Source organism: Thermobia domestica, chromosome 8, assembly GCF_964235325.1.
Source record: "Thermobia domestica chromosome 8, izTheDome1.hap1.1, whole genome shotgun sequence".
NCBI classification, from domain to species: domain Eukaryota; kingdom Metazoa; phylum Arthropoda; class Insecta; order Zygentoma; family Lepismatidae; genus Thermobia; species Thermobia domestica.
The window spans coordinates 12,187,971-12,213,157 of NC_137461.1; the positions used below are offsets into that span (position 1 = coordinate 12,187,971).

A 25,187-nucleotide genomic window follows, 5' to 3' on the forward strand; every position below is an offset into this window, starting at 1 on the left:
TAATATATACTGAGATCGCTGCTTTATAAGAACATATTTAGTATTTATTATTAACTCTCTACTAAAACTGAAAATGAATCAAGTCAACTATAATTTCTGGTTCCAATAAATATTGATCTAAATAGAGCAAAATTGGAAAAAGGTAGGTGAAAGCAGTTTACCCCAATCGAGCAGGTCACAAGCGTCTCAAGAGTACTTTCATCTCCTCTTGTGGTCTTCCATTGAAACCGGAAGTCGTAGAAATTAACCACTTCCGGTTTCAATAGTGATCTCTATAGAACAGGAATGATAAAAGCGAATGGCATCGAATAGGAATGGCGGTCTTGCTTTCTATTCAGTGTTCTAAAAATAACTACTACCTTTTCCCTTAAGTCTCCATTCAAACTAAAAGAGGATAAAATCAACTACTTCCGGTTTTAACGTTGGTGGTTACATAATAATAATTGTAATAGATAACATGTAGTTTTCTGCAATAAATTAGGCGTCCCAAGAATTCATTTAGTCTCTAGTCTAATCTCTCTACTAGAATCGGAAGTGATAGAAATGTACTACAACTTCCAGTTTCATTATTAATTGTGAAAATATCGTACCACAGAAATCAAACTCTTTTGCGTGATGTACACGTGGCACTCCTACTTGTTTTTGAACCATTTTCTATATTTTGTGGATAATCGTGGCCTCAATTTTTTAAACAATAAAATAAGCCAAACTCGATTTCATCGTAAACTAGTTCTACAAAAGATTTACCAGTAGAGCACAAATATTTACTAGCCTGCCCATTCAGCTCTTTCCAAGATTGAATAAACCAAACCGAATAATGCGTCTGAATAATTGAGTGACTTAGGGAAACTAATATATAAGATTATTTGCATTCAGTTAAACCCACTCTAAATTTTTAATAAGGAATAAGAAATCTTAAACATCTAAGAGGTTACTAGTTCACACAGTTACAGTTAAGAAATAGATATGAAAATAAGATACATTGGGTTAGAGCCTAAGTTAGGATAAAGCGGGAAGTATAAAACCTTCTATCATGATATTTTGTGACAACCAATTAGGTTACATAATATCTAATAAAATTCGTAAGCGCTTGCACATTCTGAACGAAAAGAGTTAGTTGATCTTTGATCTAGAGTTAGACTGGTTGCGGTCAGTTCTTGAGATTAAGAGGAAGCTCTGTCCAATTAGCGCCATCAAACTGAATTTATTCATTTAATCTTATATGAATCTTACGGAGACTGAGAAACTAGTGGTAAAAGGTGTAAAATCCCCTTAGCTCGAACTTGCAACATCGCTACGATTCGACTGTTGTGTTCGCAGTAGAGAAATGAAGAACGTATGTGTTGCATGAACGTGTACGAGTCAGTTCAACGCTGTTGCGGCCCAAATTACGGCGCATGTAGCGAGTAGGCATTGTTAAAGTGATTGTTTTGTGAAATAACGCCCTAACACAATGTTCACGCGTGCAGGGCAGCGTGTGTTTATCAAATTCCAGGTGGTACAGGAGCGAAATGCTAGGACTATTCACAGAGGATTAGTAGAGGCCTGTGGTGAAGCTGTTCTACCATATCGGAAAGTGGCGAGATGTTTTGTAGCATTTCAAGTGGGACGACAGTCAACAGACAAAATGTACGGTGGAGAGCATCTGAGAACGGTTACGGACAAAATTGATCTTGCAAGGCTACGGACACTATTTTACGGTGATCGGCGTTAGACGTGTAGTGAATTGGTCCAGGAGCTGAACATTTCTTGTGAATCAGTGTTCCACATGCTAATACAAGATCTAGGCTTGCGGAAAATTGCAACCAGATGGAAACCCCATGCTCTGGCCGAGTTTCAAAGGTGTCAGAGGTGTGAATGTGCTCGCCTACTTCTTCAACGTTACAACGAGGAAGGTGATGAAGTCTTGCACCCCATTATTGCAAGTAACGTAACGTGGGGAAGATCCTGCATGCTTGAATTGGAACGTCAGTCGAGTGAATTGCGCATCCGAGAATCTCCACGACCGAAAAAGCCAAATTATGTAGGAGATATAATAATGTCATACGACCACGAAGGCATTATCCTGTCACATCAAGTTCCACTTGGCGTTACCGTCAATGCTGCATACTATGCTTCATACCTCAGTGACCATTTGCGAACAGCATTGTGGCGCAAATGTCCACACCTCCTGGAATCTGGACCAATTCTCCTACACGACAATAGCAGATGCCATACAGCCCATCCAGTACAGACTCTGTTATGACAATGGGGTTAGGAGATATTGGATCACCCGCCATACTTCACGGATATCAGACCCTGCGATTTTTATCTTTTCCCAAACATGAAAGAACCTCTCAGGGGCTAACGTTTCAGAGACATTCCCAGCATTGTTCGTGCCTTAGGAGGCACTGTCAACACCCTCTCACAACGTGGGACTTTGACAGGTATTCAACGGTTACCAGACATCTGGCGAAGGGTTCAACTGGCTGGGGGAGAGTACATCGAAGAACTACACGCTTCTTAAGGGTAGTGATTCACTACATTCCATTTCACAGCTATGTTGCCACTTCGAGTTAAATTACCCTGGTATATTGTGGTAATCAAGTATTTCATTTTTTTCTTCACGGTAATAATGTGTATCAGTGGTAAATATCTGGCTTTTTTCGTTAACTCATACAGAGATGAAAATAGAATTCAACAATTTTCAGTTTTCTTAGGGTGCTTCTGCCTTCTCCCACATTTTCTTTCCACGATGATACGATTTGCCAGAATAATCGGTCCTTTGGTGTAAATGGCAGAGTCATGAGTCTTTAGACTCAAATATTTAATTTCATTTTATTTGTAATTCTATCTAATGAGTTCCTGCTCACCTCCAATAGGATTGACTTCACTATTCTACTATAACTCAGTGTAGCACGGGCACGCTTTTCTCACTGGCTCGGTTTTACTTTAGCTTTTCTCCATTTTCTCATTGGGTGGTTGACTGCTTTACAAAGCACGATCCACTTTCTATGTGATGTTGAGCTACTGTGGGTAGCATCTTTGATATTGTAATTTCTAAAACAAAGCTTCTGAATAACTTCTATTTTTCATAAAAATGACAAATTCCTTAACGGCTTCCACAGTATCTGCATCTTTACTAAAATGAAATCGTAAAATGTTGCGTTATTGAAGAAAGTTTACACTTGTTGACGATGTAATACGTGAGGTCTATCTATAAGAATTTCGACATATCTGCGTGATTCGAATCTAAATTTAAGTTGTAAGATTATTTCTCATATAACCTCGCTGCTAAACGGGACTCCAAAATCAAATCGAATGAAATCAAACGTTTTATGCACGAGGAAACCAACACTTCTATGGGATTCCACTTCCTATTGCAATTTTAAATTTATTTCTTCTTCTGTTGTGCCAAGTTGAGTCTTATGTAAGATTCTGGTAAGGATTTGGTACTTTCTAATTGCTACTGAGAACACCAATTTGTTGGAATACACAAAACAAGCAAAATAAGTAATAAAAGTATTATGTGTACTTATAAAAATGATTTACTAAAATCAATGGAGAGTGATACTAATTACAAGTTAGTAAAACACCAATGGTAATGGAAAAGTAATTAAAAAGCGTACTGTATCCAAACTTTTGCGTAGGTCAAGCTAACGTTGAAAGAATGGCGACATGGAATAAACAATAAACTCTTTCCGGACCAAGAATTTCACACTTAGCGCCTTTGCATAAAAAAAGATAATCAGCTAGGGTTATTAATTGAACTTGAAATTTCCTTAGATAAGTTATTTCAAACAGTTAAATACATCAATCAGTTACTGACACAATCAAACGTATACCAATCAATAACATAACATGGGCCTAGTCCCTCCTAGTAGAGGAGTTGGATCTTGAGATTACCAGTATTTTTCATAAACCCAAACAATAATATATACAATATTCATAAATAAATAAATAAATAAATAAATAAATAAAATATGAACACCGCCGCACACTTTAATACAGACCCTGTCCATAAGACCCGTAGGAATTTTGAGGTGGACTAAGTTTCTCTTCAGATTCAAGTAAGACACGTCTCAGTCATGGAAAAAATCTTGGGTGATCATCTGGCAACCCGGGCATAAGTTGGCAAATTGGAAATTCAATATGGCGGCCATGCGAAAATGCCATATTTACCTAAAACACGAATATCTCATCATTAAATAAAGCTAGAAACTTCATTCTTGTACCGAATTCAAGATAATGAATACTGTAATCAAGAAACATTCGTAACGTCGAAACATAGTGCCGCTATTTTTAAATATGGCGGTAGGTTTTTCGAGATTTCGATTTTTTGTACACTATTATCACTTCTTCGAAGATAACTACGAAACTATAAGAGAAACCATAAACATACATGAAATGAACGGGATAGAGCATAATGAGAGCTTTCCAACGGTACCAATATCTTTTCTCTATCTTTAAATTTGACGGAGTTATTGAAAGTTTAGTAGCTCCAGGTGTTGTGCTTCAGATTAAATTTAGAAAGGTGAAGTCAATCTCCTCATGATTTTCATCCAAAGTAATAATTAAAAATAGGCATCCCCTTATTTTTATGTAGACTGTGCCAGAAAAGTACTCTACTGTAACCTCCATATACATTGCGAGACACCATTTTTGTAGTTCAGATTCAAAAATGTAAGAGAGCTCTATCGTGGCTAAGCCGTTAGCGTACGCGCCTTTGGCGTGGGAGACCCGGATTCGATTCCCGGCGGGAGCTCATGTGGTTCGGATTCCACGTTAATCAGTAAGTCCACGTCTCATATAGCCTCGCTGCTGAAAAGGGATGCTAAACTAACATCACCTCACATCACCTCAAAAAGGTAAGAACATTCTTCGATATTTTTTGACACGCCCTTTTAAAATTTATGGTTTCGTTGGAAGTGACACTAGTTTGGTAGTAATGAATGGGGTTTACGTTAGTATATAACATTTTAAGGAGGTGTGTGTGTGTGTGCAGGGTGCGAAATGTGCGGAGAAATGAGGGGAAAAGTTACTTTTCAAATGGAAATAAAGGGAATTTAAGTAAATTTCACTTTTTCGTGACCTCAAGTGGGAGAAAAATCCATTTCAACCCTCCTGTGGTTTCGAATCTGTGTGTGGGGGGAGGGTAATATTATGAACTCTCACAAAATGATTCTGTGTAAAAGTTAGTAACATTTTGTCCTGAGGGTTGCAAACATTGGTGAGTAATGTTTACACGAGGATGATAGTGCAAAGAGTGTTTTTCTGCTAAATGTGTGTAAATAGTGGGTAAATACTTTAAATCTATAAATTTCGAGTGGAACAGCTAGTTTATTTTAGTGGAATGGCTTTTTTTTGATATTGTAGAGGATCCGGTCTCTTGGTTCGATCCCCGGAGGATTCACAACAGAAGGAAACATTATTATTTTTTTTTAAATTTTGATTTATGTAGTCTGAAGGCTCGAAGAGCATTTTGTATTACTTTTCTTTTCTGTGTTATTAAACCCAGCATGAAAGACAAATGTCCTAGAAGGCCCTCACCTCTTCCTCTTCCGCTTATGCAGCCGATTGACCAACAGACAAGTCGCTGAATCTTGTTTTCTGTGTCTAGCTTCCGCAATCAGCATTGAGGATAACGCTCTCCTGAGGTTTGTGTTTTCCGTATTTACACCTAGAGTCAGGGATTCCTGCCTTCCGCTTTGTCTTCAAGTTTTTGCCGGGTTCGATCCTGATGAGTCTGGGCTTGGAGGACATCGCCTCTGATGAGGTCGGCCTGGACAACGAACTTCGGAGTGACGTCGAAATGATGAGTTAGACGTGGGTGGCGTCTAGAGAGACGCCTTGACCATATATGGAAGACCGAATGACAGGAAGGAGGGACCCGGAAAAACAGAACTGGAATAAAACCATTGGAGAGAGGAGTCTCGAGGAAGAAGTGGTTGGATCGTTGTCGAAGGGGCTTCTCCGAATTCTCTCGCGATAGCTACATACGGAATCATTGATTATTCACATCAGATAAAGGTAAAGTACAATTTTGGCCAAGCAGTATTCGAACACCAGGCTGCATAAGCTCGCCGCTAGAATTTCATTACCTTTGCTCTACCTTTCCTATAAGTTTGCCATGCTATTTTCTAAATATGAGTTTGAGTTTCATTTCCAAAACTTGTCAATAGATGCTAATCAGTATAAAATTTGGCCTTATGCCATATTACCAGTGTATGGTTAGAAAATACATTTACTTTGGAACGAATATTAATTTCATTAAATTTCATTGGTTTTCTTTTAATGTACCTTTCGACATTCATTCCGTAACTGAAAAAGTCAGAATTCCAGTTACGTTTCAACATATTTTCTGCGTGTTGTAAAAGAAATAAGTTTTTCAAATGAAAGTAATCAAGTTTCGTTTTGATTACATGGACGATTCTTGTTCTTACTCCAAAGCCTTTGTCTCAATGTTTGCAACAAGCAGTGTTGCAAAATCTTGGTTTATACTACTAACTAAGGAACTTTTTAAATAATTTTATCACTATTCAATACGGGACATTATTGTAATTAAATCCGCATCTTAATTAAAATATTGCTTGAATTTTCACCTACCAAAGTAATTTTTAAACCCGTGATTTTGGTGTAATGTTCAAGTGTTTAACCCACCTACATGTTAAATGTAGGCATTGACATTTTGTTTTGTTTCTTTTTTTTCAGTACTCAGCTGACCCATTTATTAAAATGAATGATGATGAACATCCTGTTGGCCTACAATTAGGCCGTGGAAGCAGAAGCCGAACAGAAGTGGATGGTTCCAAATGCATCATATGCCAAAAGCATAAGAATAAAGAGAAAACCACAACTACAATAGAAGGAAGACAGAAAGTCTTGGATGCAGCTGGAATATGGCAAGATGAGACCTTCCAGCGAATCAGTGTCCTTGGACGAGATTTTGAGTTCAAATATCATTGTTCAAATGAGTGTTACAAAAACTATACTCATAAAAATCGTTTGCTGAAGAAGAAGCGAGAGAACGAAGCCAATCTGCAAGTAGAACCAAAGGAAGACGTTATGGAAGAATCGTCAACATCAAGATATAATAGATTAAGAGGGGACGTACTGTCTCGTAACCCTCCATCTCCTAAGGTGGATTCTGCCAGTCTTCCATGTATTATTTGTGGAAATTTGAAACACAATAATATTAAAGAAAAATATCGAATAAGTGAAACGAATCGTGCTAAATTATTCCTTGCAGTAACTTTGTACTTCCAAGATGACGTGTGCACGAGAACTTGTGATCTTGAAGATCAATCCGCTGTATTTGGAGAAGATTTATACTACCACAAACTTTGTTTGGAAGCGTACTTTCAAAAATATGAAAAGCGAAGTCAACAAAAGGAGAATCAACCCCCCAAAAAAGTCAATTAATGGAGGATAGTCGATTACTTTTTCAGAACATTCTAAATAATGGCTATGGCCTAACCCTTTCTGAGGTTCGTGATTATGTCAACAAGCAGGCTGGAGAGAATTTAATTACTAAGAAAGAGGCCAAACTATACATGAAAAATATATTTGGTGATACTATTTAATTTTGCCAACCATTACAAAGAAACCAGTCCCAACTTGTTTATTCATCAAACCTCCCTATTGATGAAATAGCTGACAAACTACGTTCTGTTTCTTCTGTCGGAGAGGCTGGAAAGCTAATTAGAAAATCACTTCTGGAAACAGACTTCAACCTAGACAATGAATTTGGAGATGCGAATCAACTAGAAAAATCATGGAAGACAACATCTATTCCCCAACCGCTAATTGACTTTTTCTCTCATGTGTTAAACGTGGATAAATTGACTTTTTCTCTCATGTATTCAACGTGGATAAATTGACACTGTTTTCTCACATCAATTATAACAGTCGAGCATTTATGAGCTCAGACGAAGAAGAAGCAGAATGCAGTGAAATTGAAGACAACAACGATAGAAGAGAAACTCTTATAACAAATCGAGTTAAAGTCCTTTTCCAGATAATGTTTTATAATGTTCATAAGGGGAAAAGGAAAACCAGTTTGCATTTAATGACTGGCCATTCAATTCATGAAAAATGTAAGAGCAAACAGCTGATAACATTATTGAATAAAGCTGGGTTATCAGTCAGCTATAATGTAGTTATGGAATCTCGTCATAATCTTGCACAATACACTATGATAGCATGCTCACAGAACCTTGCACTTCCAAGTCATTTTGTCAGTAGTAACTTTACTGTAGGTGCTATGGATAACTTTGACCACGAAGAGGCAAGCCTTTCCGGTCTACAGGGTACGCATGATACTGTTATGGTATTATTCCAGAAAACTCCAAGTGTAAATCCTAGTAAGCCACCGCTATCTGAAGTAGCTCTTAACAAACTTAGAAAAGGAACGGGTGTCCTTTTACCATGTCAACAAATTAGAGATTATCCATCAACAAATTAGAGATTATCCAGAAACCATCAACACCACTGAACATTCCACAGGATCTTAAAATCATTGAAGATGCTTACACTTTGCCGTGTGATGAGATCAAGAAAGAAGAGGTAGTGATTAGTATGTTGCAAGCTGTTGGAGGATTGACAAACAAAAAAACATTGACTTGGTCTGGAATTCATGCTGTTATTTCAGAAGCTGATGTTCCACTACAACAAGTTGGTTTTCTCCCTATTTTGCCTTATCCAGTAACATCTTATGATACTGTATATTCATGTATGATAAACTTTCAAAGCTTGCTTTCAGTTCTCGATCAACCAGCTCTGCCAATTTCATGTGATGAAGGCGTTTTTCATATTGCAGCAGAAATTCAGTTAGTTTCAAATGAATTTCCAAACATACTGCTGCTCTTGGGATCTTTCCATATGACCAAAATTTTACTTTCTTGTATTGGTAAGTACATAAATGGGAGTGGATTAGAAAATGTTCTTACTGCTATGAATCACTCAACAACAGAAGATGCGCAAGCAAAGTTTAAAGAGCTGGTTGCAGCATCACAGGAAGTTTTTGAAGCCTTACATGTTTTCACTGAAGAGCCGATGAGGATGTCTGAGTAGTGTTAATTCCTTGAGGGGTCCTTACATCTAATAAGTCTTTTAAAGAAACTCATAAGAGCTAACAGAGAAGGTAATTGCAGTCTCTATCTTCAAACACTAAAAGATATCCTTCCAGTTTTTCAGGTACTTGACAGAATAAACTATTTGTGATGGGGTTCACTATTCTTTGAGCAAATGCTGAATCCTGAAATATATAACAAGTTCAAACAAGGACATTTTGTTGTGCGAAGGAGAAGTGAAAAATTTAACGCTGTGGGTATTGACATGGCTCTCGAACAGACAATAATTCGTTCTCAAAAATCAGCTGGAGAGATTATTGGCCAAACAAAAAGGAAGGAATATATTGCAGAATGGAAGCTTGCTTACCATGGAGTACTGCTCATACGAAAAACATTTCAGTCTGTTCTTAATGTTATACCGTGTGATTATGAGTTAAAAATGCATCATGAATTAACGGGAAGGCTCAGAAATAAAGTGGAAGAAAGTATCCAAAACATGTTCCAGTACATTGAGACCAGAAAAAATCCTTATATTGTGAATGGCGAAGTGAAGCTTCACAACCTTCTAACCAATGAGTGTGTCCCGGAATCGAGTGCTAAGAAACTTTTACAATTTTTGATGACTGCCGAAGAAGCTTTTACCACATTACAACAGGAAAGGTTTATTTCTCACTCGTAATCACTGATGGCACCCATTCACAGACAAAATCTTCCCACATTTCGAAGTTAACACAACCTAGCATGCAGATGAAAAAGAAAACTGTGAGAAGCGTTATCAAGGATCAATTACTGGTTCAAAGAAAAGTAGAAATTGCCAAGGAGAGAGGATTGTCGATGGCAGAAATTCTTAGTTATGATATTTCACCTTCATTCTTACTAGATGAGAACGGCGCCACTACGAAACCATCAAAGTCTCAGCTTATGAATATTTTGATAAAAAGATTAGATACCACGGCCATAAATTTTCAGAAAAATGATCCTCTCGGAACCTGTGTTGTAGTTGGTGTAATGAACCAGTTTCGAAGACTGAAAGTTAAAGGAAATGCCACATTTAAAGACTTGTTCACATCACTTGACACCATTGTAAATAATGCCTGCAAATTCAGCCGTGTCGACTATGTGTTTGATAGCTATCTTCCAACATCAATCAAAAGTGCTGAGAGGGTAAGAAGATCTTCTGTACAGCCACTACCATTGACATCAATAAGCACTACCACAACTCTTCCTGTACAGATGGACAGATTTTGGGCATCATCTGAGAACAAAGTTTTGATTCAGGCTGCTCTGGCTGAATTTTTGAAGACAGTTACAATAAATCGAGATTGGGAAACTATTCTCAGTGGCGTCTTGCTTGACGGCGGTCCTACTCCAGCTGTATCAATCAAAGATAAGAGATTCACGGAAATATCAGGAACTCTCAAAGTAGCTGTTAAGGAGGTTATTATTATTTGTATTAGTGTAGTAACTTTATATTACTTTTAATTATATTGCTTTTTTCTGCTTAAATTGTTGAATTATTATTTTAGCAACCACGAGTTATTATTATTATTATTATTATTATTATTATTATTATTATTATTATTATTATTATTATTATTATTATTATTATTATTATTATTATTATTAACCATTTGCACTTTTATCTAGAAATCTCATTATAAGATCTTAGAGTAATTTATCAGCATTAAAACTTGTGCAGAAAAATCATGGATAGTTTTGCTTTAGCGCTTAACCTTTCTTAACTTAATCTGAAGCCAAACACCTTGAGCTACTAAACTTTCAATAACTCCGTCAAATTTAAAGATAGAGAAAAGATATTGGTACCGTTGGAAAGCTCTCATTATGCTCTATCCCGTTCATTTCAGATATGTTTATGGTATTTCTTATAGTTCCGTAGTTATCTTCGAATAAATGATAATATTATGCGAAAAAATCGAAATTTCGAAAACCCTACCGCCATATTTAAAAATGGCGGCACTATGTTTCGACGTTACTAATGTTTCTTGATTACAGTATTCATTATCTTGAATTCGGTACAAGAATGAAGTTTCTAGCTTCATTTAATGGTGAGATATTCGTGTTTTAGGTAAATATGGCATTTTTGCATGGCCGCCATATTGAATTTCCAATTTGCCAACTTATGCCCGGGTTGCCAGATGATCACCCAAGATTGTTTCCATGACTGAGACGTGTCTTACTTGAATCTGAAGAGAACCTTAGTCCACCTCAAAATTCCTACGGGTCTTATGGACAGGGACTGGACTACTTCTATTAATAAATTCTTAATTTCAATTTCCAGTCTTGGGATAAACTGTATAATCTGTATGAACTGTATGAACTGTATAATCTATGGTGCAAATTTAAAACCGTATTGCACATTTCTATTCAGAAGCTAACATAGAAGAAGTGTTTATAATAGATATTCCTAATAAATAATAATAAGTTATATCATTGGAAGTTTTTATAATTCAGACTATAATGGATTTTACTTCACAATTTTTTTTATTTTCTGTAAGTTGAATATTTCTCTACGTTGGTCACTTTTAAACGGAACCGACGTGTGAGACTAACATAGAAAGATTTCACTGTACAGTAAATGATATAGTTACGAATCACGTTTTTTCTACACGTCAAAACATCTCTCAACTAACGTTTAGTCTACGTATTATTTGAAAAGAGGTCAAAGAACTAATATAGTAGTAAACACTTGGTAAAATAATGCGTTTGGTATAGAAAAATTCTTGAACAGTATATTATACTTTTACAAACTTTTATCCCCTAGTCTTGTGTAATGATCCAACAAAGATTGTCGTTTCGCATGCTTACTGTTAGTATACTAATGATAATTATAATTAAAAACCAAATATCATCTAATTACAACTAATTTGCACATTCTTCCTAACCTACCCTTTATCTACTTGGAATGAATTTTTGGTTCATAATCTGTTCTTTTGCGCCCGTCTTTGATCAACTCCCTCTATATGTCACATGGAATCAAAGTTTCATCCATACACTTTACGAACCACTTATTCCAAGTACTCCACAATACATAAGTATGGGGCTATTAGTTTCCCAAAACAGTTTTCAACAATCCATGAAGTTGTGCAAAATTTGGCTCTCGAGTGGAATGATAAGTTAAATTCTAAATTTAGGCGTTCTCAGTGTTCATTGACAGTATAGTTATAAGCTGTTTGCAGTTACAGAGTGTTCTCAACAGCTCGATTTCTGATCATGACGTGTCATTAATTGCTCCTCGTAGTCGAACTCAACGGAACCTCGTGGTTTCGAAGTATCTATGGTCGCGTTCGTTCTGTAGTAGATTAAGTAGAATACTGAATTACATACACGAGAAGAAAGATGAAAAATACCACCACTGAGTCCAATTCAAAAAAAAGAAAAAAGAAAGAAAGAAAGAAAGAAACTAAGGGAATATACCCTGTGCAAATGCTTGATTGTATATCCTTCCACCAAGAGTTGTGACGCAAAACACCACATTAATGTCTTTCTTTTCCTAGGAAATGCCATGTTAGCCCTATATTTGCATTGCATCAAGTGTTCCATAATTATTTATTTCTTTTATCCTTTATATTCTTTAGCTTAAATATCATATTATTAGGCCATGAAATTTTAAATTAGTTTTGCATTCAACTGGGAGTACTTCCGACAAGTAATTTGTATATATTACGATATATTCTGGTTATCTAGTATTGTTGGTTTCTTGTCTGATGTACAAGGGTCGGACAAAAATTCTAAAACGTATGCAAAAGCGTGAAAATCATACCTCGTATGGTGTAGGACCTCCTTTTGCGTCCAAAACAGCTTGGAACGGACGTGGAATGGACGTATGCAGATCCTGAATCGTGGTGTGAAATTTTGTACCATTGTTCCTCCAAAACATGCTCCAGTTCCTTAAGGTATCATGGTGGAGGGTAACGAGACCGAACACGCCTTTCTAACTCAGATCACTATGGCTCAATGATGTTCAGATCTGATGATTGTGGGACCCAGGGGAGGTGTGATAGTTCCTGGTCATGTTCCTCAAACCATGGTTTCACTGTTTTTGCAGCGTGACAGGGTGCCAAATCATGTTGTTAGATGCCATCACTATCAGGGAATAATATTTGGGCCATGGATAGAAACTGCTACCCCAATATGGCACCATACGCCTTAGCATTCATCATTCCATGCACGGCTATGATGGGACCTTATAACAGCTACGAGGTTATAGAAGTATTTTTGTGGACGCTCTGTATACGTCCTAAAGACAGTGATTATTTTTTCCATTTATATTATATTCTGCGACGAAAATAAATTCTTTCTTTGATGGGAATTGTTTCCTTCCCACGCAACTGGACAAATAAGTCTTTCATTGTTTTCTCATATATATATTTAAAACATTGCTTTCTGCTGGGAACATTTCAACGAGCTACGAAAGTTTTCAGTGTTTCTCCGTGACATATTATTAACCACATTATTTATTCTGCAGTTATTTGGAACTGAATTAAGTGCTTTCTTTATTCATTTATGGAGATACTAGCTGACCAGATTTTTAAGTGACCAGAGTGACGCCAGTCACATTGCTTTTTGTTTCTTATCTGTACTTTCACACTCCCGAGTTATCGCAATGTCTCGTACATCGTGGCCAGTGGACTAAAATTAACATAAATGATTTTCGATATTCTGTTTGCATGTGCATGCAGGTCTTTTAACTGAGTGCTTTTTGGAATGAACTGCCAACACTCTTCAGTCGACCACTCAGCTCTATCTAGAACTGTTGAGCTCAGGGAGTTTGACTCCGGTATTTTGTGAAGCCACCACACACGTTGCGTCGGGAATTAAGTATGGTTTAGTGTTAAGGGCCACAAGCTATTAGCCGGCGAATAACGTTTTATTGTGGCTAGCCCCTAACTAGTGAAGTCCCAGGCTCATAAACCTTGTGCGCAAAAAAGTTATAAACGCACCCTCCAACATTAGCATTCCACTTCCGAAATTATTTTGCTGAAAGCTCACGTCGAATCCTCAAGACTGTTTGGAGTAGCAACCAGGATATTAGGTTGGATTACCCCGGCGATCCTTTCCCCAGTGTTAATCTCCCAATGCGTCATTGGTGTGAGAGAAGAATTTATAGTGAAATTTCAATCATAATCTCATATATATAAAGGGCTACAGTGCATTAAAATGCCAAAGTGTTATTTTAGCGATGACGATTATTATACATATTATGTGTTAAGTGTTGTGTTCATTCCTCCTCGCTAATTTTTTATACAATACGATTCTTATAAATAAGTACAGTGTTATTTAATCCAGTGTGTTTTGTTCGTTTGTCAGGGTCATGTTTGTATGCGTTATGGTCTGGATTACCGTCTGATCGTCCATGAGGTTTTCGGGACGAGACTTCCGAACCTCTCGGCGCCTAATGCTCATCTCATCATTGAGACCGACGAGCGATTTGGGAACAATTTGTAACCCCTTCCTGGAGAGGTCCTTCGTCGTCCTATCCAGGTAAGTTCTGGTCTCAGGGGAATATTTGTTGGCGGACCACCCAGGACAGAACCACGAACACCGAACTCAAATTGGTTACAAATAAATGCCAGCCCAAACAGCGAACTGACAACTGAGCGGTTACAACCTGCAGAAAACCATGATAAAAGTGCCCATACTGTAACCGAACCACCCCCATGGTTTACAGTTGGGAGCAGACAGTCTGTATCTTAGGCCTACGACGGTGATCTCTATACGTAAACATGACTGGTTGTTGGAAACAAGGTTAACAACGATTTATCGAACCACATTACGTGTTTCTACTGCTCATGAGTCCACGCCTTTTGGTCCTTGCATCAGTGGATACACCTCTTCGCATTTACTACTGTGATCAAGGGTTTGGCGATGGCAGCCCTATAATGAATTTTCATCTTATTAAGGTCCCATCGCACTGCTTTCGATGAAACCGGATTCTGTAGGACGAAGTTGAGTTCAGACGTAATTTTCATTGCAGTGTTCTTCCTTTTAGCTGCTATAATCTGTTTTAATGCCCTCCGGTCCCTATCTATCCGTTTTAATTCCCAGGGTTGCATTTCGACCACTGTTGTGCTTTGCAGAAGTCGTTTGCCCATGAATTGTGTATGCCCTCGTGATATTGGACACACCCACAACGTTTGCCACTGTTGCAACTGAAGCTCCAACCAGACGGGCACCAACGATCATGCCTCCTTTGAAGTCCGTCAAGTTGCCCATTTTACTGCACCACTTTTACCCCACGACACTCACAGGTGAACTGGTTACTGCTGACGGAAGAAGAAGGTTCACATAACATATTGAAAACAAAGAAAACGATGTGCACACGCAACACGTGTTCAATAATGGAGTGCCAAACTTACGTGTCCTGTATGAAATGTTTTTTAGATATTTTTGTCCAACCTCTGTATGATTAGTAGTGAAAACACTTACCGTAAATCCTTCTTCTTTTTCTATTGTAATTGTATATACCATAAACATTACTGTTGGTAGATATCCCAGATGGACTCCTGATGCGAGACTTGAATATTTCATTTCAAGAAGTTCTGGCTGTGAGATTCATAAATATAATAAGTATTAAAATAAGACAAAATAAATGGAACGTAAATTACTTAGTGCCTTCTTGTGTTATTTATTCTAAAGTTAAACAAGACGATTTGGATGTGTAGGGTTAAAAGGTATTGAATTCCAGCATTTATGCTTAATATTTTTTAACTTTGCAGAAAAATGTTTCTAAATTAAAAATCTTCAAACAACAACCTTACCGAAAGAAAAGCGTAATATTACTATGTAGAGAAAAATCTAATTGGTTTACAACCATTACTGATCAAGCTCAACTCGACATATATGCTTCTGTAACTCTCATTCTAGTATTGCATATACTAAAGCTTTCTATTTAGAGAAGCAAGTTTATCATTTAAGCCAGAAATTATTGTTGGATTTGATATCACAACAACATTTGAATTCGAACTACCAGCAGATGGCCTTTGGTACCTCGTGGACCATACAAAATCATTCGATAAGAAGAATAAACATTTAGTAGCACTACATGGAGCATTCTTACATGCACTAATTGTAGGAAGTGTGTTATCATGTTTTTTGTTTGAACAACAAACGTTATGGAGCATAGCAAGAAAAATCTTCAAGTGCCACCAGAAATGTTTCAACGAATGGATGCATTATCCAGTGTAAGTAAAAAACGTGAATCTATTCTCAGTCATGAAGCGTTATCTGTAGTGAATGTGTCGTATTCAAATGATGAAGAAAAATGGAATCAGTACCATAGAATATTACAGAAATATCTTTATGTCATTCCTAAACAAGAAGAACCAATAACACTTACAATTACATCAATGTAACCTGATGGTAACGTTCCGAATCTTTATGACAACATATAGGAAGAAATCTTGGGCACTATACCAAAAATGTATTGTAAGGAAGCCTGATTACTATTTCATTGCTTAAAACAAGGTGACTCAATTACGTGGGATCATAAAGGAATATCATACATCAATGATGTGCCCACTTAATAAGAGAACAGTGTAAACATAATAAACTACATTGATTCAATATTGTAAGTTTAATGCCAGATGTGTCTCGCCCGATGAAACATACAAATCCCCAAGGCAGGGAGTTATTTTGCAACTACCTTGCATTTTCAAAAAAGTTTCAAGAATGTATTGGTAATCCACGAAGAGTGAACTATATGGTAAATCTAAATTGTACAACACCTTCTGATATATCTGCAGCAGAACTGTTTTCCTCAGAGGAAGTACATGATGATGATGATGACGATCAAATGGTAGAAAAACAAAACGCATCTTGCACAATGGTCAACGTACAAATCACGAACAAAAAGTTGAATTCAATATATTAAAATCCACAACATCCTGCATCATTTTCTGCTGCAGAGAAATTGTGACATGCCACAGGAAAAGCTATATATCTAGCAAAATTAAAGCTCTGGTTAAATAGACAACTTACTTATACATGATATCGCTCTGTAAGTAATTCTTTTCGTACAGACCTCTATCTTGTTAACAACATTTATGATCAATGAGCATGTGATTTAAATTGTTTACAATCACTTAAAAATTATAACGACAACTACCGGTATGTACTTAGAATGATTAACGTGTTTAGTCGGTACAGAGGGGCTCTAAGACTAAAATCAAAAATGCCGAGGCTATAGTGAAAGAATTTGAAAAGATTTTCCAAGACAGAAGACCAACTTTCTTGTACTACTTTGTGTTCAAGAAACAGAGTTTACAAACAAAGTGGTACAAAACTTTCTCAGCAACCCAACGTACGATATGTTACAACAAACGATCCAGATATTAAAGCCAGTAACGCAGAAAGACTTAATCAGACACTGATTCACCGTATGTGGAAATACTTTATCAAATATCAAACGAACAATTACATCAAATTATTACCTTCACTTGTAAAAGTATATAATGAAAGTGGCCATTTCAATATTAAAGTGGGGCCTGGAAACATATTTCAAGACAATTTACTGGAGGTATGGCATAACATATACGACAAAATATTGCAACGTTCAAAGCAAACTATGAATTTACATGTTGGTGATTCTGTGTGTATTAATAAAACAATAAGTATTTTCGGGATGGCCAACTTCCAGAGCTGGACATCGGAAATACTTAAAATAAATGCCATTGTCGAGTACAGAGAACTCCACTATTGTACCGACTAGAGGATTTAAATTAGTGGCCCCGCGTATCGTATTCTGTAACGCTCTAGTCTTCGGTGCGAGCGGTCCCAGGTTTGATTCCCGGTGGGGGCACTCGCTCGAAAAAGTGAACAACGCGTTTCAAACCAGCCACCCAGAAGGAGGTTTTCCTGGGTTTTACTCATTCACACCAGGCTAATGCCGGGGTGGTACCTAACTTATAGGTCCCAGGACGCTTCCTTCCTTCACCCAGCCTTTCTTCCTTTCCTTTCCCCGGATTGTGTGCTCGCCGAGGGGCGTCACCCTTCAAAACGTGAAGGGCTAAATGGCTTTAGATGTCGAAAGCCCAGAAATCTAAATCCTAAATCCCTTAAATCATCAACTAGTCGGTGGTGTTTCCTACCCAGAATTACAATCACTACATATCCTATCCACGCTTCCCATCACACAATATTGCGTATAAGAACAAATGTCGAGGAAAGAAGCATCTTTTCGAGTGTAAAGGATATCGTACTTCATTCAGTTCGTGGAATCCAGCAAGCGCATTAAAGAATGAGAATGGAAACTTATCAACAATTTACGTCGAACTTCCCAGTAATAGCTCCATGGATTATTTTCCAGAAAATACCTTGACTTTCATATATTAACGAACTACAATTTTTTGCAGAATTTTGGCAGAAATTAAACAGATTCATTATACACATTGTTTACTGAACAATAACGGTAAAACAATAAAATAAATTACAAATCATCAAGTAGTGATCAGATACCATGGAAGATTGTAACCATTCCTGTACGCTACTATAGCACCATACTGGATCTTATTAATGCAATTAATACGCGCATAAAAGCCAATGGAATTGTAGCTCATGATGCATCTAATAATATATGATTAATAAGAGATTCATATAAAAAGATCCATACTTCTGCACACAATTCTTACAAAGTCTTAATTAATTGTTTGGATTTAAACCGTAATTTTAAAATATGCAAAAAATGTGCAATAGCAACAATATACACTTGATATACGATTACGTTTACCATCATACATTCACGTCTCCTGTTACATTATTGAATCGGTCATTCTTCGAAACACAATGATGCCTTTGCTATGAATTGTCAACATGAATTCTGTGAATGATCCTTTTCCAAGTCATGCAATTCAAATCATTAATCTTGCACATTATTTTCTAATGAACAGAAAAATGAATTTTGAACAAATACAAATCGATATGTGATAGCACATCTTATGCTATGCTATTCAGCATAGGGACTGTGTATACAAAACTACACTTCCGTCGACGTCGTCGTTATGAGTGATCGGCATTTCCAATACTATCAACAACAACCATTATTCGGTAAAGGAAACGTTTACATGGAAAGTTCGTATCAAGCAGGAAATTTAATTGGTAGTTGTCTTAATGGCTTATTTCATTCGGTGCTACCAATACTGAAGCAAGAAGCTAAAACTGTGGGAAACGAGTTATTAAAATCTATCACTAATGATGTTGTGCTGCGAAATCAAGTGCTGGAAGGAATGTTTCAACATATGCAAGACCAAAAATTGAAATTTCAAGACAAATATAAAAATATATTAAAAACTATTCCGGGAGGTAGATATCGTAAACGAATGTGAGACAGCTACTCTCAGTTTGAGATCGACCTTCCAACGATCACCACCACTAATCCTATTAAGAAACCAAAATTACCACATAAGACACAATTTACATCTTCATCAGATATTTTTGGTTAATTCAAAGACGGCTTTCCTGCATCATTAGTCATCTGAATGTGTAAAAAAAAAAAAAAAAACAATTGGATATATTTTTCAATGTTTACCGGTGCAAACCAGTGTTCTGGACAATTGTACTACTAGCTACAAACAAATTAGTTCAATATATAAAAATTCACCAATATAATTTGTAGTGAGTTGTAGCAGTGATGGATATATTGATTTACCACAATCATTATTGTACATCCAAGAAAATATTGTAATACCAGATGGCTCCTCCATCACTGAAACGGATAAACCAATTTCACTCTTCAATCATTTCTCAAATACCATGTTCACTGAAGTACATATCAACTTGAACAATAAAATGAAGTCATTTCCTTCATTTAATAATCAATATCATTCTTACCAGGAAAAAGTGCTTAATTATAGTGATGGATAAAATTACACATTTACAAACAACAAGGTGGTTACAAGATACTACTGGTCATATGAACACAATCACATATGACAACAAAGGATTTTAACAACGTTATGAACTGAAAAACAAAGTATGTAATTCGATATTGTTGTACATCCTTGTAACATTTTAACCAAGATATTTTTAACTCATTTAGTAGAACTACTTCTGATACTTATTCATTCAAAACAAAACTTTTGTCTCATGGCCACTGAAAGTGGTGTCAGTGCAAAACTCAACATTTTAGATGCATCAATGCAAGTGAAAAAGTCCGCATTAGCCTTGGTGTCAAATTGCATTATAGTAACACTTGCAATCTACAACACCAAAATATTCTCTAGCCAAAGTTCAAATGTTTTTTTTTAAATTCCGAAAGATGTGAAATCTAAAGGTACTGATAACCTCTTTATGGGAACATTACTACATGGTATTATTGTAGAATTTACATCGAATAAAGCGTCTAGTGAAAGGAATTAATTTGATTTTCAACAACTAAATATTAATTTATTTACATTGTACGTGGTTGGAATAGCTGTAATTTCAAAGCCATTGCAACCCAGCTCTGAAGAGAATCTCTGCATTCGATCGTACCAATTTGTTCTCAGGCTCAGGAATATATTTTAACAATACTGGATATACCATTTCAAGAGTCGATTACACGAATGGATATACACACTTTGTATTTGACACGATTCTTCTGTTGAAGATTGTTATTAATTGAATTTTCAAAGATGGGGTCTTCGATTGGAAGCGTATTTTTAAGAGAAATTAACAGCACCTGTAAACTGTATTATATAACGGGAATTTTCATCACACGTAGAAATCGACCCCCATGGCAACATTATTCTGGACTTGTAAATAACAAGGCACGAATACGTTATTTATCATTTGAGTTCACGATGTTAAATACCCTACAATTAAATTGCATCTTAAACTGTAGTCCATTACTTTTAGCAGGGAGTTTTCAAGCAGTGGGTTGCCATACAAATGACCTTCCCCCTCGCAATCATTTTAAATAGAGATCCATCAACAAAATTAGGGAATTATTGTTTTGAAGCTGATATTGATAATTGTGGTATGGAGAATATTTTATATACCCGCATGCTTTTCAATTTTTGGTTATATTTTCAGGTCTTTTTTATTAAACCTTGCAAATTCATTTTCCTATTAAGATACTATATTCTATAAAGATATAAATTCTATTGAATTTCAGAATACTAACAAAACGTGAAAACAGTATAAAATAATGTCACTGGTTCCCAGCAGTGTGGGGATTACTTCAAGGAAATTTAATATTCAAATATATTTGTCAGATAATTAACATTGCTATTGAGTCAGGAAACAATAGTGAAATGCCAAGACTAATGTTACTTCTTAAACCACCAGGTGATTAGTGAGCAATGTTTCAATGTCAAAGGTGATGCAACATTGGGACATATCACGTGATGGTGTAACTATACGTGATTATGTAATTATACACGTTTTAATGTGACTGGCGACCATATCAAGTTTGAAGACCAGAATTACGCAGAACATTGGCGCGTATATACCCCGTCTTATCAGATAATCAATGTGTTCTATTCCAGTTTTGCTGCCGAGAAACCCCTGTGTCTCTTGTAGCTGAAGCTGTTGTATACACGACTCCAAAAGTGCATTACGACCTGCAATTCTTTCCCTGCAATAGCAGGCAACCCAAAAAGCTCGGCAGTTAGGTTGGTTGAGAATTCGAAAGGCGGTGTAACAACCCTCAATTTTCAAGGTTCAAGGTATTTTCCTTCCTTCTCTTCGGAAGTTTGATTCCCGAAAAAAATAAAAAAAAAATAAAATAAAAATAGTGAAAAAAGTACTGCTCTTTTTTTCATTTAACGTTTTCCATTTACTTTTTCCACTAAATTAAAGAAGTTCTTTGTTTTTTTATTTCTTTCTCACTTAGTTTCCTTCCTGCTAAATTAAAGCCCGGCCTCCAAGCTAATGTCACCAAATTTCCTTCGTTTTTCATGTCATCGTTCCATTTCCATGTTTCCCTTATTTTTATGGTGTCTTCACATTTTAACAATTAAGCGTTCTAGTGTTTCATCTTCTTTAAAACATAGTTGACATTTTTTGTTCACTTTTTTATTTTTTTCAATCTTACCCCTGTTTCAAGGCTCCCTGGCCTGGCCTTGAAAAGTCAAATGCTTCGTAAATCCTATTCATATAATTTATTTTCTCATAACGCTTTTTGTATGTGTATATCCCTTTCAAACTGCTCTTCTTGACAACTTCTTCATACCACTTTTCCTGCGCATTTTCTTTAATGTTTTTTTCTGTGATTTTTCCCAATTTTTATAATTTTCTTCTCTGTGCCAGCGGGTAGTTTGATCATATTTTCTTTCTAATTTCCTAGAACTCCTAAACCATTTTGTGTTCTTCCCTTTTCCCATATGTTTAGTGGCCTCATGCATAACCTTTACTAATCTTGTTTTCTCCATAAATTTTAGCCTTCGAAGATATTTTATTTTACTCATAACTTCTCCTTTTTCAAAATCACTCCATCCCATCTCTCCTGTTATTGTTACATTTGCACTTAATTTATTTGCTCCTAGGGTAAACCTTCGTAGTTGATTTTGCGCTTCTTTTAAAATACTTCTGTCTTTTTCCGTTAAAGTTATTACTTCATTTGCATATTTTAGCGCTAATACTGCTACTTGTTTCCATAGTATTCTTGATACCTCATATCTATTGTATGACCACATTGCTTTATTTTTTATAATTGCTGTATATTTTTGTAGTTTATTTTTCAGTTTTTTCTCATGTTCAAGAATGTATTGTTCTTCTTCAGGTTTAATTCCTAATAATTCTATTTCTTCAGTCTTCCTTATTACTATGTTTCCTGCTTGTATATTTTGATCCTCTATGTCTCCACTAAAAACCATGAACTTGTTTTTTTTCTTCATTTAATTTTAAACCAATTTCTTCTCCTTTCTTAACTACTGTTTCTAACATTTCCTTAATATCTTCAATATTAGTACTAATTAATGCCACATCGTCAGTAAATAGAGTGTCAGGGATTTTTCTTACTTTTTTCTTTTCCTTGCAATCTAAATTCTAAGCGTCTGTTTGTTTTGATCAATGCTTCTTCCACTTCGTATATGTATATCAGGAATAGAACTGGTGAGAGAGGACATCCTTGTTTCAAACCTTTGTTACTGTCTATCCATTTTGATTTTATGTTTAATATTCATATCTGTATTTGTTATCCTTATATAGTTCCTTAAGAAGCATAATAAATTTCTTTGATATTCCGATGTTTTCCATTACTTCCCATAATATCTTTCTCTTGATTGTATCATACGCCTTTTCAATATCAATAAGTGCTACTATGAAATCTTTTCTTTCTCTGCATATTCCTATCAGTTGTCTTATAATGTAGATGCTATCTGTTGTTCTTCTATCTGTTCTGAATCAATTTTGTAACTCACTTAATAGTTTGTTTTTCTCTTGCCAGTTCATTAATCTGTCTCTTAGAAAAATTGCAAAGAACTTATATACGCAGCTAGTAATAGCTATTGGTCTATAATTTTTATGTCATGTTTATCTCTACCTTTTCCTTTATATATTAACTTAATCTTTGTTTGCTTCCAACTTGGAGGAATGATTCTTGATTGAAGTATATTCATAATATTCTTTAAACTTTCCAAAGATTTATTTTCTAAGTTTATTAACATCTCATTTGACACCTCATCTGTTCCAGTTGCTTTTCCTCTTCTTAGCTTTTTCCTAGCCTTCCCTATTTCCATATTTTCAATATCATATGTTAATTCCTCACTTTCTTCTTCTGCAATCTTATTACTTATTTTTGCTAAATTATTTGTTTCATTTTTCAGTTCTTCATAATTTTACTTCATCGCCCAATCTGTTAAGTACGCCAAAATATCCGTCCTGTCCTTCAGCATTTGTCCCTTTTCATTTCTAAGAATGATTTCTTTTTCTGTTTCGTTTCGTTTTTGTCTAACATATCTACAGAATCATTTCCCAGCTTCTCTCCCTCCTGACTAAATTACTTCTGCTACTTCTTCATTGAAATTTCTAATTTCGTTCATTTTAGCTATGTGTGTATCTTTTTGCTATTTATATATATTTCTATGCTTGAATTCTGTCTTCTTTCCCAAATTCTCTTTCAAGAATTTCATTAATATTAATCTATGGGTTCGGCTTTTCTCTTATATTAATTTTTGTTTCAGTATTTTTGGTCCAATTCAACTTATTACTTGCTCTATAACCTCTCTTGCCTTCCTTCGCATTTGTAACTTCAGATGCAGCACTTTTAGTTTTTGTTACTAAAGATTCATAGCTTTGTTCATTTGTGTATTCTTTTTCTAACTTCTCTTTATATTTCTTTATATCTTCTTTTTCCCGTCTTCTAGCAGTATAGATGGTTGATTTCTTTTATTTTATTTTGGTAATTTATCTTGCTCTGTTGATCAAATAGCTCCAATTTTAGTAATCTAAGATCACTTCCTACACTGTAAATTCCCTCTTCATCAACATCATTATAACATCCATAATTTCATCAACAAGATTTTGTAACAAAAATATTAGTGTGGCAAACTGCAAATAAGAGAATAAAACAAATTGTTAAGAACGACAATTTTATTATCGTGACGGAGTTGGATGACATCAAACATTACGAAATCATCTTACTTAAGCAGTTCAAACAATAGGAATGGCAACAAAGAGATATCAGAGGAAACCATTCTCTCCTTCACTCCCGAATAAAAATTTCAGAAAAAAGAAAAAGAGTTATATAATATAAAGTTTAATATAAAAGCCAAAATTAAAGTTGGAAAGTTGACACCCGAAAGGCAAAAAGAAGTGAACCAAAGTGAACGAAATTGTGCACAGATATTGAAGATGTAAACTGAGGATACGATTTTTCGTACTTGCCTTCAGAAAACGGTTCCGTGGGGCACCGAGCCCTCCAAACCTTTAATCACGAAAAATCAAATGTGCTACTAACAGTATGTCAGATGTGTGTTAAGGACAAGAAGAAATGCAACATAACTTTGTGTATGTACAATACGCAAAAAAGTAAATAATACTTTTTTTTTATTTTCTGCGGAAAAACGGTTTAAGGGGTAAAGTCCCCCACTCAAAATTTTGAAAATTGACACCAGAAACGTGAAAAGAAATGAACCAAAGCGAATGAAGTTCTGCAAGATATTGTAAACATAAAATGAGGGAATACGGGTCTAGTATATT

At 35.8% G+C, this 25,187-nt stretch overlaps 1 protein-coding gene across 1 annotated transcript in view; it reads right to left on the reverse strand.

Annotated features, from left to right (window-relative positions):
• Positions 1-25,187, reverse strand: part of LOC145691552 (phospholipid-transporting ATPase ABCA3-like) — a 212,285-nt gene that overhangs the window by 97,341 nt on the left and 89,757 nt on the right. The window contains exon 4 of the mRNA XM_081766959.1: positions 15,498-15,614. Within this exon, the coding sequence (XP_081623085.1) occupies positions 15,498-15,614 (117 nt within the window). The remainder of the gene's footprint in view (positions 1-15,497; positions 15,615-25,187) is intronic.